This window comes from Ascidiella aspersa, chromosome 6, assembly GCF_963924565.1.
Source record: "Ascidiella aspersa chromosome 6, kaAscAspe10.2, whole genome shotgun sequence".
Classification (NCBI taxonomy): domain Eukaryota; kingdom Metazoa; phylum Chordata; class Ascidiacea; order Phlebobranchia; family Ascidiidae; genus Ascidiella; species Ascidiella aspersa.
The window spans coordinates 15,496,295-15,512,136 of NC_139452.1; the positions used below are offsets into that span (position 1 = coordinate 15,496,295).

At 36.9% G+C, this 15,842-nt stretch overlaps 1 protein-coding gene across 1 annotated transcript; it reads right to left on the reverse strand.

Annotated features, from left to right (window-relative positions):
- Positions 1-2,357: 2,357 nt before the first annotated feature.
- LOC146140418 (NXPE family member 4-like) lies at positions 2,358-7,686 on the reverse strand. The gene is made up of 3 exons (XM_083391865.1): positions 7,196-7,686; positions 4,635-4,895; positions 2,358-4,148 (listed from the first exon to the last, which is right to left on the reverse strand). The coding sequence occupies exons 1-3, from the start codon at positions 7,654-7,656 to the stop codon at positions 3,173-3,175; spliced, it is 1,698 nt and encodes a 565-aa protein (XP_083247991.1). The 5' UTR covers positions 7,657-7,686; the 3' UTR covers positions 2,358-3,172.
- Between the last annotated feature and the right edge of the window lie 8,156 nt (positions 7,687-15,842).

The following is a 15,842-nucleotide window of genomic DNA, read 5'->3' on the forward strand; positions in this document are numbered from 1 at the left end:
AGTTATGCAACTATGTGAAGAAAGAGCTTTCTGATACAATATTTTGAACCTTTAGAGCAGCGGTTCCCAAACTAGGGTCCGCTGATCAAATGAGGTCCGTGCAGCAGTTTCAGAGGGTCCGCAATTAGAATTAGGTTTTAGCGAATGTTGTTAAACATTAGTCTACGTTTTAAACATTATCTGTCATTAATATTAGTCTTTATTTATACTTTCATATTCGATAATATAGCGTGTTTTATAATGTACCTTGTGACATTATAAAACATCTATTATGCTGTACTACGTGCTATCAGCGAATCGTCCGCATTAGTTAGAGAGTTGTTACATTAGATAGAGAATTGTGACTGCCCTAGTGAACTAGAAGAAATTAACATGGTCAACTGACCCTTGAATTTTTATAGGGCCGTGAAATATCAAAATAGTTGCAACCGCTCCACCAGGCAAAATCTTTACAAATGTTTTGGAACCGCTGCTTTAGAGTACAACAAATCAAGAATATGTTTTCTACTTGCCTAACTTAATGTGTTGTCAAACGTTATTCTATAAAGACATTGCATTAAACGTAAAATTCTAGTAGGGTTGCCTCGCACTATTTCTATTTTATAAAGGATGTCATATTCCTCAAAAATGTTTAGAAACAATGTTCCATATACCTTGTAAATGGTCGTATGTGTCTAATTCCAATTAGCGTAACCAGGTGGCACTATAAAGACAAATTGTAGGAATTGAATAAGATTTCGCACAACCGTGCTTTATCAGGTCAAAGTACAAAACCTCTATACAATGGCTTCTGTCAAGATGATTTTGGAAACACGTGGTTTCTCGCGAACTGCCATAAAATAAACAATTCATTTATCTTGAGTGGAAAAGTATTTCTTAAGTGCAACGAGCATATTGCAAAAGAAAAGAAAAATAATTTGAATAGTGTCGTTATACATTTGATGATATGTAGGACGCCATGACTAAAAAGAGTTCGTCAACTGCGCCTAAAACAAATAGGACAATGAAAAAATATTCGTATGGTGTCTATGAAACTACTTTTCCGCGGCACACCGGTCACGGAGCACTGCTGTAGACGATTATTTTTTTGATCAATTGTGACCTATGTAATAAAAATTTACAAATTTTCACCTAAAAAATTGTATGATGTAATACTATTTGTGTCGGCGTGGTCATTTACTCGTTTTTGACGATTTACTTCCAGTGGGACACAAATTTTTACGACCAGTGGGATACAAATTAGTTTTTTTTCGTAAAATCCTTAGTTTATATTTTCGGGATATCAATAAACGGTTTAGTTGACGTAAAAATAATTCCAATAAAATCAATAAACAGCTAGCACAGTGTTTCTTAACCTTTTGAACTTCCGGGCGCACCTAGAGACATCGAAAACGTGGCGGCGCACCTAACTAGCGCGAACTTTTTAGGTATACCAGGGTTTTCCTCAATTGCTTGCAATTTTTATTACATAGTTTCATAGTTGCATATCTTGAAAGGGACTTCAGCTTTAAGACCGCAGTTGTAACAACATCCCGTTGGGGATAAAATATAGCTAGGAATAAGGCGTAAATAGGACTAATACATAATTTTTATAGCAGTAATAACGACGAAATCGAAATAAGACGTAAATGGCCAAAATAAGGCCTATGTAATCTTTTATCTAACCTCAACCCCATCCATATCAATACCTCTCCTAATATTACACGCCCCTAACCCAAAACACGTATTATCAAAATAGTTAATCACCACTAAACACAGAAAATCCTGTTCAATCCATTTGTCCAAATCGAAGTCACAAAACTCTACGAAGCAAAAACGAAGTTCAAACTTATCTAATGCGATAAACCAGGCCTTAGTTGTAATTCTTTCGCCTTGCGTCTAGTCGCCCGATACTTATGGTGTGGCTTGGGACCGAGCAACAGTTCAATATAAAAACAGACAAGTTGAATACCCTATATTATGTAGCAACACTCGTTTTGAATTGAGTTAATGTCAATAAAAACTGTTAAATTTAAAGGTTTATTCCATATGTGTTGTAGTCCTAATTAGACGCAATATTATACTGTGCCTGACTGCATGTATCCCAATTAAACTATATTTTTTGTATGAAACTCATGAAACGCACCTATAGCAAGCAATCGCTAAATGCATGATAAAATGGACATTTGTGATTTTCTATTTTCAACTCGACCCACCTCATTCTATAGAAATATAAAAAGAATTATTGTTTATCTGTTTATTATGTTGAAAATAACGTCATACAAAAAAAAAAACTTCGACCTCTAATAACAGTGCAAAAATAGTGTTAGCTCAAAATTTCGTAAATAGATGTTTTTTTTAATTAGAGCATTGGGCTAAATGTCTATCGAGATAGAGTTAATTACGTTCACGTCTTGTTGAAAGAAACACAACGAAATAATGTAAATCAAATATTTCATAGCATTCCTTGTCGTTGATAAAATAATAATATTTTTATTATTATTTTTTTGTAATATCAGGCTTTTAGTCCTGTTCCGGATTTAAGCCTGTTCCGAATATCAGGATATAAGCCTGTTCTTCTTCTGGTTGTTACTCTGATCTTCATATCGTAAGATCCAAACAAAACCACAATGGTTATAAAAAAGATCCACGACAACTTTATTCAACAAGAGCAGAATAATATTATACTAACGCAAATTAGCTTCATCAGTTCTGTTAGAATCTGTAAACACAACAAAACACAAAAAATATATAAATAAAACTATTCACAAGTATAGTATACAATGCCAAGACCATAATTACTAAACAGTACAGTCCAGGTGTAAACCGACGCTGAAGTAAAAAAGGTAAAAAAAGAACAACTATAATGATAGGAATCACAATGCCTGAAGCAAGAAGACCGCCGAGAAATCGCGAAGAAAATATTCTGCCACGCAAAGGTATAGGTTACCTTAGTGCATTTATTGGGATCAGTTTATTATCGAGATCAACCCTGATATGTTGACCGTTCAAATCATGGAAAAATGTACTGTACATAAAATGGATTTTCTTAAACAGGAATTAGTAAACCTCAACATGTAATAAACGTTAGCGCACAAAATATTTTATACGAACTAACCATAATTAGCCACTTAATCCATCTGCTAAATGAGCTATCTGTAAATAAAAAGTGTTTTCAACCTTATCACATCTGCTAACAAATATTAGACAGAAAGTAAGAAACAATATCAGCCACTGTACGAACATTAGGGTGAAGATCATTTTGAGGATGGCAGGTTGTCATTTCCCAACTGTCAATTACTCTGACGTAAGACAGGTCTTGGAACACGCGACGAAGAATCAAATCTGCGCGTAAATAGTACCATTCTGTAAGTACTCCGGGCCAAGATTTGCTGAACCTACTATTACCACGAAGGAAGATTTGAACATCGGGCAGGCGGAGTTTTAAACGTTTCACTGCTGCTTTGACAGCTGTTGCCCGTTGCAGCATACATAACGGGTCGTAGATGAGAAAATGGGCACCGAAGTTAAACACTACTATAGTGTTTGTAGTGCTGATGTTGTTCAGGCTTTCCACTATTGACGGATGGCTCTCAGGAGGACCAGGGTTATTAAGGTTGTTAGCATGGGCTTTAAAGTAAAGCTTGGTCGTTCCGGTTATATCTTTGCCGAATCTGGGCATTGACCATGAGGTTTTAGCGAGGGGCGAGAAGACATCAGTCAGGCCAAGCGGCTTAACAAGTGCATCAACATACCATTGTCGCATGGTAGAGTCACCAAACAGGTGCACAGTCTTGTCAACTAAACACTTTTTAGCTTTTGATAAGTCCTTAATGGCGTTGTCACACATCAGAGACGTCCATTTGTTTTCACTGTAAAACCCAGTGGGTAAATGTTGTCTTCCTGATATCGCATCTTTGCATTTTGGCAACTCGGCGTTTGAATTAATGTCTTCGGATGAAACAATAACAGTGCCAGAGCCTTTAATTTCCACAAACCAGTTGACACCGCTTCGGAAAAGAGGATGTTTTCCAAGAGTAAACGAGGATGTTCTTCGTCGCCCAACATTGATGACATCATTAGGGCACGTGGCGTTTTTTGGATTGGCGCAATACCACGAGACGCCATTTTCTCGGCTCGAGTAATTGCAAACAGGTCCTTCGTAATCCCTGCAAAAATAATATATAGAACATATAAATTATGAGGGTCTACTGTTTTTGCTTTGGAAAGATTATGAAAGTGTATAGAGATGGAGTTAGAAAGTCGCCACATAACATGAAGCCATAAACCAGATATAAAAAAATGCTGTTCTAATTAACTTGTGCGCAACTATGGAATTAAAATTTAGTCCAAATTGCGCTACGCGCGAAAACCCATGCTAATTAAAATTGTTTAGTAAATTAACGATCAATATCATTATTAATAAATTTCAAAGTCAAAAAGGACGTTTCGATACGAACTTTCGTCCTGCCTTTTATAAGTGAAGCTTTGATTTGCTTTTCAGTCACACTAACTGAAGATGATACAAGTTCGTATCGAAACGTAATTTATTATTAAGCTACATTACAGATCCGTGCATAGTGTACCCAAATATCATTATTACTATTCGATTACTCAGAGCTTTAAACTAAACTTTGTTTTCGTCAAAACTTTACCTAAGTTTTACATCACAGTCGTGTCGATCTCCATTTGCAGACTTGTATTGTGCAACATTAATCTTGTTCGATAGAGTAGCCACTCTCTCAACCAAGTCAACGATAGCCTCACTCGAGTGCACAAGTTCGATGACAAATTTGCTTTTACCAATCCACGGAACAATCGTTCGAAGCTCGTATAAATTCGTTTCCTTATTGTAGACGATGATGCAAGATACGGAATCGGAGGTTTCTTTTCCACTGCCGTCCAGTCGTATCAACCTGGCGGGTATAATGAAATAAATAGGCATATATTCATAGATAAATAAATCATCAGCGATGTCAAACATTTTCACTGGGCTGTTTTGTGCAGCTTCGGCAAGTGCCTAAATTATTTGCACCTTCTGTCCAAACGAAACTTTTTTGTTTGTCATTTACAAACTTGGTCCGTTTGCCGATTTAAAATTGAGAAATTAATTCTAAACCATGTGTTGTGCTTTCTACAGCACATGAAAAAGTTTATCATAATTTGGAACGCCGGCGAGTGGAGCCCAGCAGATGAGACAGGTATACGAACATTTTTTGCACAATGTGCACGCCAAAATGTGCAAACAATGTGCGCACATTTTAAAATATATTCAAAAATGTTGGCACTCTTTTAACAATGTGCGCACATTTTGAACTGCCTTAATAAATGTGAGCACATTTTTTAACAATGTGCGCACATTGCTTTGGCGTGCACATTTTTTAACATTTTGGCGTGCACATTTTAACCCCCCCCCCCCCCCCCCTTGACACAATTTATCGATACTAGCGCCACTGTATGCGAATAATTTGCTTCACATATTCACAATATAATTAACATTATACAGGCAGTGTTTTCAGATAAATAGAAATATGGCACAACTAGTGCAAAGAGGCGCTTAAATGTAAAACCTGCAAATTTATGCGAAGGTAATTTGATACCTGTAGTTTTATTTAGTTAAACGTCAGTTTAATTATGAAAGTCAACATCGAACATCATGTTGTTGTTTTTTTTACGGTATCTCTTTTTGTTCAAGTTGTCTATTACGTGAAAATTACGAAGTGTATATAAAGCTGAGTTATGGATTGCCAGGTCTAAATTCTTTGTCATGCCAGAAAGTGTGATTTGACACAGCAAAATAGTTTGATTAAAATCAAAACGTTTTCGCAGTGAATGAATTAAGACTCCATTCCACTTTCACTTTTTTGACCGGAAACAGCAGAATTTTGAAGTCCATCTGTACTATGACGTAAATTTATGACGTTATCTCTAAAAATCTTTTGCCGACACTGGTCCATGCGAAGCAAATCGTTTTTTAGGGGTCCGCTATAAAAAAAATTAGGAACCCCCGCACTAAGGGGAATAGATTAAGTGATTTCATTTCCGTGGGCCTAATTTTTCAGCAGGGAACGTGACGTTTTTTGCACAACATCGAAAAAAACTGAAACATAACCTGACCGGATGCATAAAACTGGTTATACAGCTATACATGCGGCTTGCGGTTCGCGACTTTGCCACCCCTTACTTCAGGCTTTATCAAGCATCATTACACTGCTTGCTCAATTTGACGATACTATGCACGTTACCGGTGACCACTAAGACGTGACCCGCCGCACCGAGTGCTTTTGGGTATTTCGCGTTTCATTCTACTTGAAACGTCTTATAGACTAGCGGCTTGAATCACCGTGTTATTTTGTCGTGTGTACTGAGATATTTGAATATATGCTCAACGAGCAATATCAACTGAGTGAAATGACTTTGTCTAGTCTAGAAATTGTTGTGAGCGGCGACAGTGCATACGAATTTGTGAACCACTGGCCTAAACTAACGTTTCTAGACCATTTATAGATCACAGATATCAAGCAGCAAGCTTATTTGCGAGCTAGTTCTATTAAATCACCTAATCGCGCTGTACGAAAAAGTTAGCTTTTTTGGCAGAATCGAATTTTGAACCGTTAAAATCTCGATTTTCATTTGAGCGTCAAATCTTTCTTTTAGCGAAATTGATAATTTTCTTCGGTGCAAGTTTCTAGATGTTTCCGATGAGTCTATAGACGAAACGGCATCAGAATTCGGTAAGAAACAAAATATGGAGCTTTTTAGCCAGAATCGGAGGCACAAGTTTAGATAAGTTGTGTTAAGCCCTGTCCAAAACGTTAACGTATTGTCATAAGATTTAAGAAAAAACTTTCGAGAAGCAGAATTTTTTATTTGGAATAGGGCCGTTATACCCTTGAAAACATGTGTTATGACCAAGATAAAAAAACAAATGAGCTAAAATATAACACATTTAAAAATTCCATTTTTGCTATTACATTGCGAACGTTAAACATATAGTTTTAGGGCACTACCTGGCACCAACCTTCCGGATGTTTCCTTTTTTTAACAACATAAGTTTACATCTGTGCGCCAATTTTATCTGACTAATCGTAGCTTATATTAAAGGTTACAAGTAGGAAATACATATTAAACGGAGCCTAAACAGCAAAACTTACAATAAATAGTAGCCTAACACACGCAACTCGCAAATGCATTCGCGGTTCAAAGCCACCACTACCTCGCCCGAAAGTGGTCGCCGCCGTACGTTTTATTTTTTCCGGTGAAACTTCTGGCCTGAATAAATCCGCGCACTTCGTCTCCGCGTTTGTACTTCGCCAATTGTATTGTCAGCGTCGTAGACTTCGGGTCGGTTGTGTTGGACACCGGCAACGGCCATTCGATTTGACTGTTTTCGATTTTTTCTAGCAGCTCCTTAAGATCTGGGAAAAGCCCGCGCCAAAATGTTGAGCCAAATTTTTTATCGACATCTTCCAGTGGAAAAGCCGGGGCACTAAACACACTGTTTTTTTCATTCACCTGCTGTTCATGTTGTGAACCGAAATAACTTATATTTGTTGCAAATAAGTTGTTTATTGTATTCAGCCCAATTGAGGTCCACTGAGACCGCATAAGTAATACAAAAACGGCAACAATAACGAAAAAAGCAGTAAATTTTAGTTTTTGTTTGCAAGCAACCATTTTCAGCTGCCCGCTATACAACAAACTTGTTTAACAAACTGAAAAGAAAGTCAAACGCGATGTTAAAATATCACACGGCTATTATATCACAGAAAAGGCGATTTTCCAACCTGTTTTAAATGTGTAGCGCCAATTTTTAAGATCAGTTGATCGTAAACCGTGATTAACAATGTTTTAACGATGCTGCATATCAAACTGTTTGGTGTTTCTGTTTCTAATTAAAGCGCGTTCGTTTGATGCTAATCTTTTACTACAATTTCAACGTTTCACGCAAACGCCTATTCTCCTTAAATGTATTCAGACTCTTAACATGACCACATTAGCCCATGAGTTTAACCGAGAACAGGATGATTCTTAAGGTTACTTGTTTTATGACGTCCCCTTATGCGGTGAAGTGCCATCTTTCTAAAAAAGCTCCCCTAAGCTTTTTTTTTGGTGGGGAAAGTTGGGATATGTCCTAGGGCTTAGCTTAACGCTCCCTTAACTTTACAGCTTAACCAACTTCACCGACTAGGCATAATATTTTTCCCAACTTTTTAATATCAATATATGCGCATTTTAACTACAACTTTTGTCAGATTACTAGATGAGCGATAAAATATATGGCGCGTTCCGAAAGATATGTGACAAAGGCTAACTCTTCGTTAGTAAATTTTGAATTAATTTACGTTTTGGTGTAGTTTTGTGCCGTCGCATCTTGCTACAACTTAGTTACGTTCACCTTGAACATTTTCATTCCCTGACCAATCATAACTCTTGAATCTGCGTCTGTTCTGACAATATTAACAAAACGTTAAAATCAAGTCCTAAATAGTCATCCTTAAAAAAAAGTTACTGTAATTTCTCATGTGCGACAACAAATAATGTACGGTCCGAAATACTACCCTTATCCGACGCGGCGTTTCCTTACACTGACATCGCAAAGATATCTAATTACATTTAACGGTTGACTACGCTTTATTCACTAAATTGGGTAGTGGCTATAGTAGAGCAAAACGGTCAATTACACAACACCAGTGTGCTTCGAGAGATTTTCAAGTATAAAAAACAAATTTTCTGTAGCAATGTGCACTCCGACAAGAATCCGTGCGTGACTCTAATGAGCAATATTATATGCATAATTGATACTGTATTATCGCCTTTCTAAACTGATTGTTATTATAGAATTGGCATATTGTCATTATATTCCGCGACAATTTTTTATTTTCTTGTGTAACGCTATCTGAAAAGTTTCAGAACCAACGATCTGGACTGAGAGGAAACCTCACTTACACCAAAGTTTGGAACCTATAGCCACCATTTCTTAAAACCACTAAAGAGATTTAATGTGACGCATATCAATACCTCTAGTTTTGTTTTTAAGGATTATCATGATCGTAAAACTTGCAACATCTTAAAATTAATTTTACCGTCTATTGCTCTACAATGGACATATTGCCACGGTCGGAAGAAACACAAACATGGCATTAAGCAAATTAATTTGACAAAATGTTAATCGGTATGTTTTAGAGCAGGGGTCGGCAACCTACGGCCCGCCGCCTCTTTGATAACTTAGAAACGAGGCCATTTCACAAACTTTTTGACTATTTTAACTACGTAAGTGCGAAAAATTTTCGCGCTTCGCGCTAATGACCATTCTGCGTCCGGTTTGTTTACGTTTTGATGCTGACTTTTGAACTAGATTAGCTCTTTATTACCGTTGCGCCTTGGAAGGTTGCCAAGTGCGTCGCGGAAAAACAAAAAACGTACTTATTGTAAAATATTGGACATATACTTTTTAACATTTTATTTAGTTTTTATTTTCGTCAATGTAATAAAAACTTGCAAGAAATTTAAAAGAAATGCCCGTATACAAAAAAAAAAAAAATTGCGCTCGCTTCGCTCGCCAGGTGTATACCTTTACCTTACCTTAAAGCAAGGGTCTCAAACTCAAATTGCTCTGAGGGCCAAATGAGGACGTGTCAAATGCCTAAGGGCCGCAATTCACAATAAATAAGAACACAACAAAATATAAACACATGTAGGCTGATTTTAGGCTACAGTTATTTGTTCTGGCTGCTTTACTGGCAGCGTTTATCAAGGACAAGGATCTCGATATTAGGCTTCAAATTGTCAGCAGAAACAAATCTTAGAGTTGCTTGCAGACATGGACTGCCTAATATTGACAAAGAAAATTCTTTGTTTGCAAAATGCTGGTTTAACTTTTTATTTTTTTTAGTTTGCCCTGGTAAGCATATTATTCACCGCGGTGCATTGTTTCGAAGTGCAAACCCTTGTTATACTTCTTCATAACAGCGATCTTCTGCCGGCAAATAAGGCAATAACTAGTACCTCTGACCGCGGTGACAAAATATAACTCCTCCCACTTATCTTGAAAAACTTTTCGTTCGTCTGTAATTATTCTCATTTTTGAAGCAAAAGACAAGTGTAATTTAGCTTTTTAAGCTTTAGAAATTTATTTCAATACTAAGCTAGAACAATCAAATCCTACAACTCGACAATTAATTTATACATTATGAGATGACCAATTACACTAACGCCTGACTGACGCACTTTCCAGCGTTATTGTGACAACTGTACAGAGTTGAATAGGCAATGTGACATAATAGTAGATCTTTTACCGCATAAATGGTAGCGTTTGAAAGTGATGTGACAGTGAAGTTTGGTGAGTATAGTTTCAGTTTTTTGAAGCAAGTTTAGAATGAATTTTAATTTTCAAATCTGATAAAAAAAGATATGTGGCAGGGAAATCTAAAATTTCTACACGGGCCACACAAAACGTTCTCGCGGGCCGCGTGTTTGAGACCCTTGCCTTAAAGGGTTAACAAACAATGAGCTATACATTACCTTAAAATGTTATCGCGCTCCATCGAAGTAGTTTTATTACACTTTTCATTCGTTGCACGGATGACGAAGTGTGAACTCTAATTTTAAACCAAACAAACCCTTTTTTTGGCGTCAACACTTTACTGCCTCCTCAAATGTAATTAAACAAGTTTTTAAGTGCAAAAACGATCCGAGGCCCGCCTGATTCACTTTTCTAACATGTTAATAACACAGTTATTAGTTAAAATTTTGTGCGGCCCGCAGAGACCTTTCTGAGTTTGGTTTTGGCCCGCGACTAGAAAAAGGTTGCCGACCCCTGTTTTAGAGGTTGGGAACGGATGTCACACTAATTTTGTTCAAATTTTTAAGACAAAACACTTTTGATCAAAGCGCAAAAATCCATTTACAAATATTAGGCTAATGTTGACAAACTTTCGTTTGAAAGAGTGTCACAGTGCTCGGGCGATTTCCATTTTAATCTTTAAAACAGGCTATAATGGAGTTTGGCGGTCCGTCCCTCCAGAATAGGTGCTGAATTGTTCTGGATCTTTTGATATTCCTTACCCTGCAAAAAGTAGTGGCTTATGATGTTAGATCATATTCGTTACAGCGTTAAAATATTAAAAAATACATTTATGCAATGTAATGGCTTATACATTTTATTCACCCAAAATGTTTTGCATAGTTTTTTATTTCGCCTTGGCTTTTAATGCCACGTTTGATTTTAAAGATAGGATTTTGATTTGAGGTCACTGATTTAAAGGTGTAGCGGTTTGCGCTCCATTTTGTTACCGGGTTGAAACTCCGGTCATTCAATTGAAACAATCTGTTGGATTGTGACGTTGTCACACCAGTCTGTGTGAATTCATCACACTGTCAACATATTGCTATACTCGTGTTTCGTAAATTGCTTAGAATTACCTGATTTTCTTTGCGTGGCAGAACCGCATTGTTATGAAATTTAAAATTAACGCCATCTGGCATAATGTATATAAGGGATTTTATTTTATACCAAAAACCAGCAGTCTCAAACTGTTCACTTCTGGAGTCTAAATCGCGTACGTTGGAGGTAATTATTGTACGTATATCGCAAGTACCTGTAAGCAGGGCCGGATTTACCAATAGGCTTGGCAGGCTGAAGCCTAGGGCCTCAACGTCAAGGGGCCTCAAAATTTGGTTTCGAACTTGTAATTCTTTTAAAAACTTGACAAGTTTAAACCCTACCTAAAGTATATATATATATATATATATATTCAAGAGTAGAAATTTGTATACACAAGTTTCAACCAAGTTGTAAAAAGTCATTATTACGTCGTTTGCATCATAATAAAAATAACATACATTCACTATAGAAATTTACGTGAGCATGTGTGTAAATTAAACTAAATTAACGACGTAGGAGCATAAATTTAAAAATTAGGGTATCCAGGTAACCGGACATATAATTTGCTTACAAAATAATTGTGCTTGGGTTTAAACACACTGGTGCAAACTACTTTGCGCTACCGCAGTTAAAATGGCTGACTATTCAACATATATAGTTTCACAGCAATCCAGTTTTTGGAGTTAGCTCAACAAAAAAGATTAATTACTAATATGCATACATTATTTAACAAGGTTATATGTAATTACCAGAAAAGAAATCAGGCAATCTTTTTCTAGTCGCGGCCAAAACCAACCTCAGAAAGCTCTCTTCGGGCCACACAAAAGGTTAACCAACAATTGTGTTAAAAATATGTTAGAACAACTGTGAATCAGGCGGGCCTCGGACCTTTTTAACATTTATAAACGCGTTTAGTTACATTTAAGGAGGCAGTCAAGTGTTGGCGCAAAGCGCGAAAAAAAGCGTTTGTTTGGTTTAAAATTCGAGTCCACGCATCGTCATCCATACTACTAGTGAATGTTAATATCTTTAAGTAAGGAGGGCGCAGCTGGCGATCGAAGCTAGCCCGATTTTTGCCCGAATGCCTAATATTTTGAATACGTTTTCCGTTAGTTCGCGACGCACTACGGCGCAACGGCAAAGAAAAAATACAGCATCAAAACGTAAACAAACCGGACGTAGAAATATCATTCGCGCGAAAAGCTAAAGTAATCAAAAAGTATTTGCAATGGAATAAAATTGTCTAGTTTGTCAAAGAGGCGGCAAGCCGGATAAAGTTCATTGGCGGATGCGGTCCGCCGTAGGTCGCCCATTAATATACAAACATTTGGCCGCGTATAATAAAACAGTGAAACGCAACAACATCCAACACCCTTAAAAACGAAAGCCCGTTATTACGCCAGAAACTACTACAAGTTCGCATTACTAAAGTTGTGATTTAAGCTTTAATGTGACATTTTACAATGATGTTTGTACATTTTTTGCGAAAAATACCTTTATGTAACGCCCTCATATGCCCGTTCAGCGCCCCCAAAATCATAAAAAGACCCAAAACACCCCTTGTAACTCTCCAACGCCCATTTTGGGAACCTCTGGTTTAGATCAACCAATAATCTTCTTTAAATTAAAAATTTGCACCAAGGAATGTGGAAAATGAAAAGAACGAAGAGTTAATGCACTCATATTTTTAACATTAAGCAACGACATGTGATGTTGTTCAGAGAGAAATTATGAGCTTAAAATTAGGGGGGGGCCACACAAATGGAATAGCCTAGGGCCTCGAATGGTCAAAATCCGGCCCTGCCTGTAAGTACTGTTTGTCGTTTCTATTGCAATAAATATTATTCCATTGTGGCTGCGCCCCACAAAAGTCACTCAATTTTTATTTTTATTTACGGCCACTGACTTTAAAGTTCCTACAAATTTAAAAGGTTACTTTGAAAAAAGAAAAAAAAAAAAAAAAAAAATTGACGACAATTATGTCACAATTTCAATTAGCTGACCGAAGCCATGATTAATCCTTGAAATAACTGCACTCCGCTCGAAAATAACTGAAATGAGACAGCAGAGCCTTATTATGGATCAAGAAATTTGTGATGACGTGAGAAGAGATTACCAGGAGTTGGTACAAACTCTTTTTGAGGTGTGTTTTCAACTAAAAAACAGACTCTCTGAATGTCAACTATTAATGATGATGTACGATTACTTATTGGTGAAACAAGAGAAGGTTCAATGCGTTCACTGGGAAAACTTAAAAGTGAAATGCCATCATCTACAGCAGAAGAGAGATTGAAGACAATTGTCATTGTGAGCAATTTCCATAAGCTGGTTTAGACACACTTGAAAAGGAGTCACTTGAGAACGAATCATCAGATGTGGATTCTGAATCATTTTCTTTTCCACAAATAGCTCTTCTTTGGCTAGTAACAATTTCAACAGCTCTTGTTAGTGTGTTTATTACTTCCTGCTTTTGCTATGTCATGGGATAGAGTTGGCTGTGTAATTTCTGGTTTGTAAACTTCTGTTTTACAGTTTAAACTGTTTATACTAACCATGTTTTCTGAACAGGTTTTATCAAAAAAAAAAAAAAAGTTGACGACAATTGTTGTTAAAGCTGATAACAGTTGTGTTTTTACATAGCCTCTAAACAAAGCTAAACGATTTAGCTGCGATTGATGTCAACTTGCAAGTGGCGGAGTCATTTCTACAGCAACACTGTAGCTCAAGGTATAAAACGACTAACGCTGCAGTTTAAGAACAGTGATCACGAACTAACACTGCAGAGTAAGAACATTAATCAATTACGTGACCAGGACAAACCTGTATAACAGTTAAAACGGCAAATGTGGTGCAGTTAGTGTGACACAAAATTGCGCACGCCGTGGGTTAAGTGTGCCTTGGCATCACAAAAACACAACGTCGTAACCGTACTCTTTTTTAAGGGTTTAAGGTTAAAACGATGGTCTGAAAACTAATTTGTCCAGACTAAATATAAGTTTTTCACTTTGTTAAAATTTACTGTCGCCAAATTTAGGTGTTCAAAGATTAACCGAAAAACCTAGAGAATGCGATTTCTTACGCTTTATAACTGTTACATCGTATTTGCTAGTAATTACCGATTTCTATGAGACATTGGTGCTGTACCATTGTAAACTAACTTTCTGATACATGCGGTCTTTTTTTCGCCTGACTGTCGTGGCGCAAGTTTGTGTTGCTGTTTTTCGTGTAACAGGCAGTGACGTGCGGTGAGGTTCCTAGATGGTGGGGCACAAATTTTTTCGAGTCACGTTTTTCTTTAACAGCCACAAAAACGGCATAGTACTAAAAAAAATAAATAAACTCAAAAACCATTCATAGATCAAAACCAAAACGACTAAAAAGTAGTAAAACTACATTAATATAACAAATGTATTAATGACTACGTCGTTTATGACGTAACAGTGCATGACAATTGAAGGTGTGGCATGCCTGAAATCGACTGTTGTGGTAGGTTACTGCTCATAAAAGCTACAAAACAAATTGTTATTAGGAGTACAATATTTAGAAATTTTTGGGTGGCCATGGCCTCCCTGGCTACGCCTATGACAGCTACACATCTACTCCATTTTAACCAATCCCTTTGAACGTTGCGTGTTATTTTTTTTTTTGTCCAGTCGTCTGATGCAAAAGTTTTAAATTTGCAACAGGTCTGCCTTTGAGCTTTACACTACAAGAAGTCAATGTACTTTACACGTACTATGTGGGCATTCAAGCTGGACGAAGAAAGGTTTCATAGCGTCAACGTCATAATTGAAGCATGCCTCAAATCATAGCTAAATCGTTCATCATGTTTTCTGAGAGAATTAGCGAAAGAAAAAGCCACGCATAATGCAGTGTATGGCAGGGTTGCCAGATTGGCTTTTTTGACGCCAAATTATACAAATTTGGCTCTTTTTAAACATGGTTGGCGTCAGAAAATTCGGTTATCTTTTTGGCTTTTTTTTCTGGCTTTTTTGCAAAAGCTTGCTAAAACCAAATGGCATAGGTTTATACGTTTTTCTTTTGAAAACATTCGTTTTAAGATCTGTATAGGCCCTATCTTTCCTGATTTTTTATATAATAAAATCGCTACTGTAGGTCTCCACTCTCCAGGCCGCAGTGTTTTTTAGCCCATGGGTCGCCAACCCGTTGAATTTGGTTGGTTCGCGTTTAGATTTTTTCAGATTGGCATTAGTTCTAAACTTCTAAGCAAAATATTTTACACACTTGGAAAATGGAAAGCAATACAAATAAAATAGCTCGGCGCTGTTCTAGAATCCTACCACAATTATTAAATCAACGCACATTATTTGGGTTAGTGTGCTGGTTAGCGTTCGGGTTTAGGTAGGTTTAGGCAATGTTTTTAAATTAGGCCTATTATATTTGGCCCACCCTCGCCCAAACACCACCCGACACCTTAACCTTAATATTGCGTGTTGCTAAATTGTTGCAACGCTGT

What these genes read in the sequence shown, in the direction of transcription:
- LOC146140418 (XM_083391865.1), bottom strand. Translation starts at nt 7,656, where the DNA reads ATGGTTGCTTGCAAACAAAAACTAAAATTTACTGCTTTTTTCGTTATT. An exon ending in GGCGACCACTTTCGGGCGAG is followed by an intron (nt 4,896 to 7,195) that starts GTAGTGGTGGCT and finishes TATACCCGCCAG; the next exon opens with GTTGATACGACTGGACGGCA. An exon ending in GACTGTGATGTAAAACTTAG is followed by an intron (nt 4,149 to 4,634) that starts GTAAAGTTTTGA and finishes TTATTTTTGCAG; the next exon opens with GGATTACGAAGGACCTGTTT.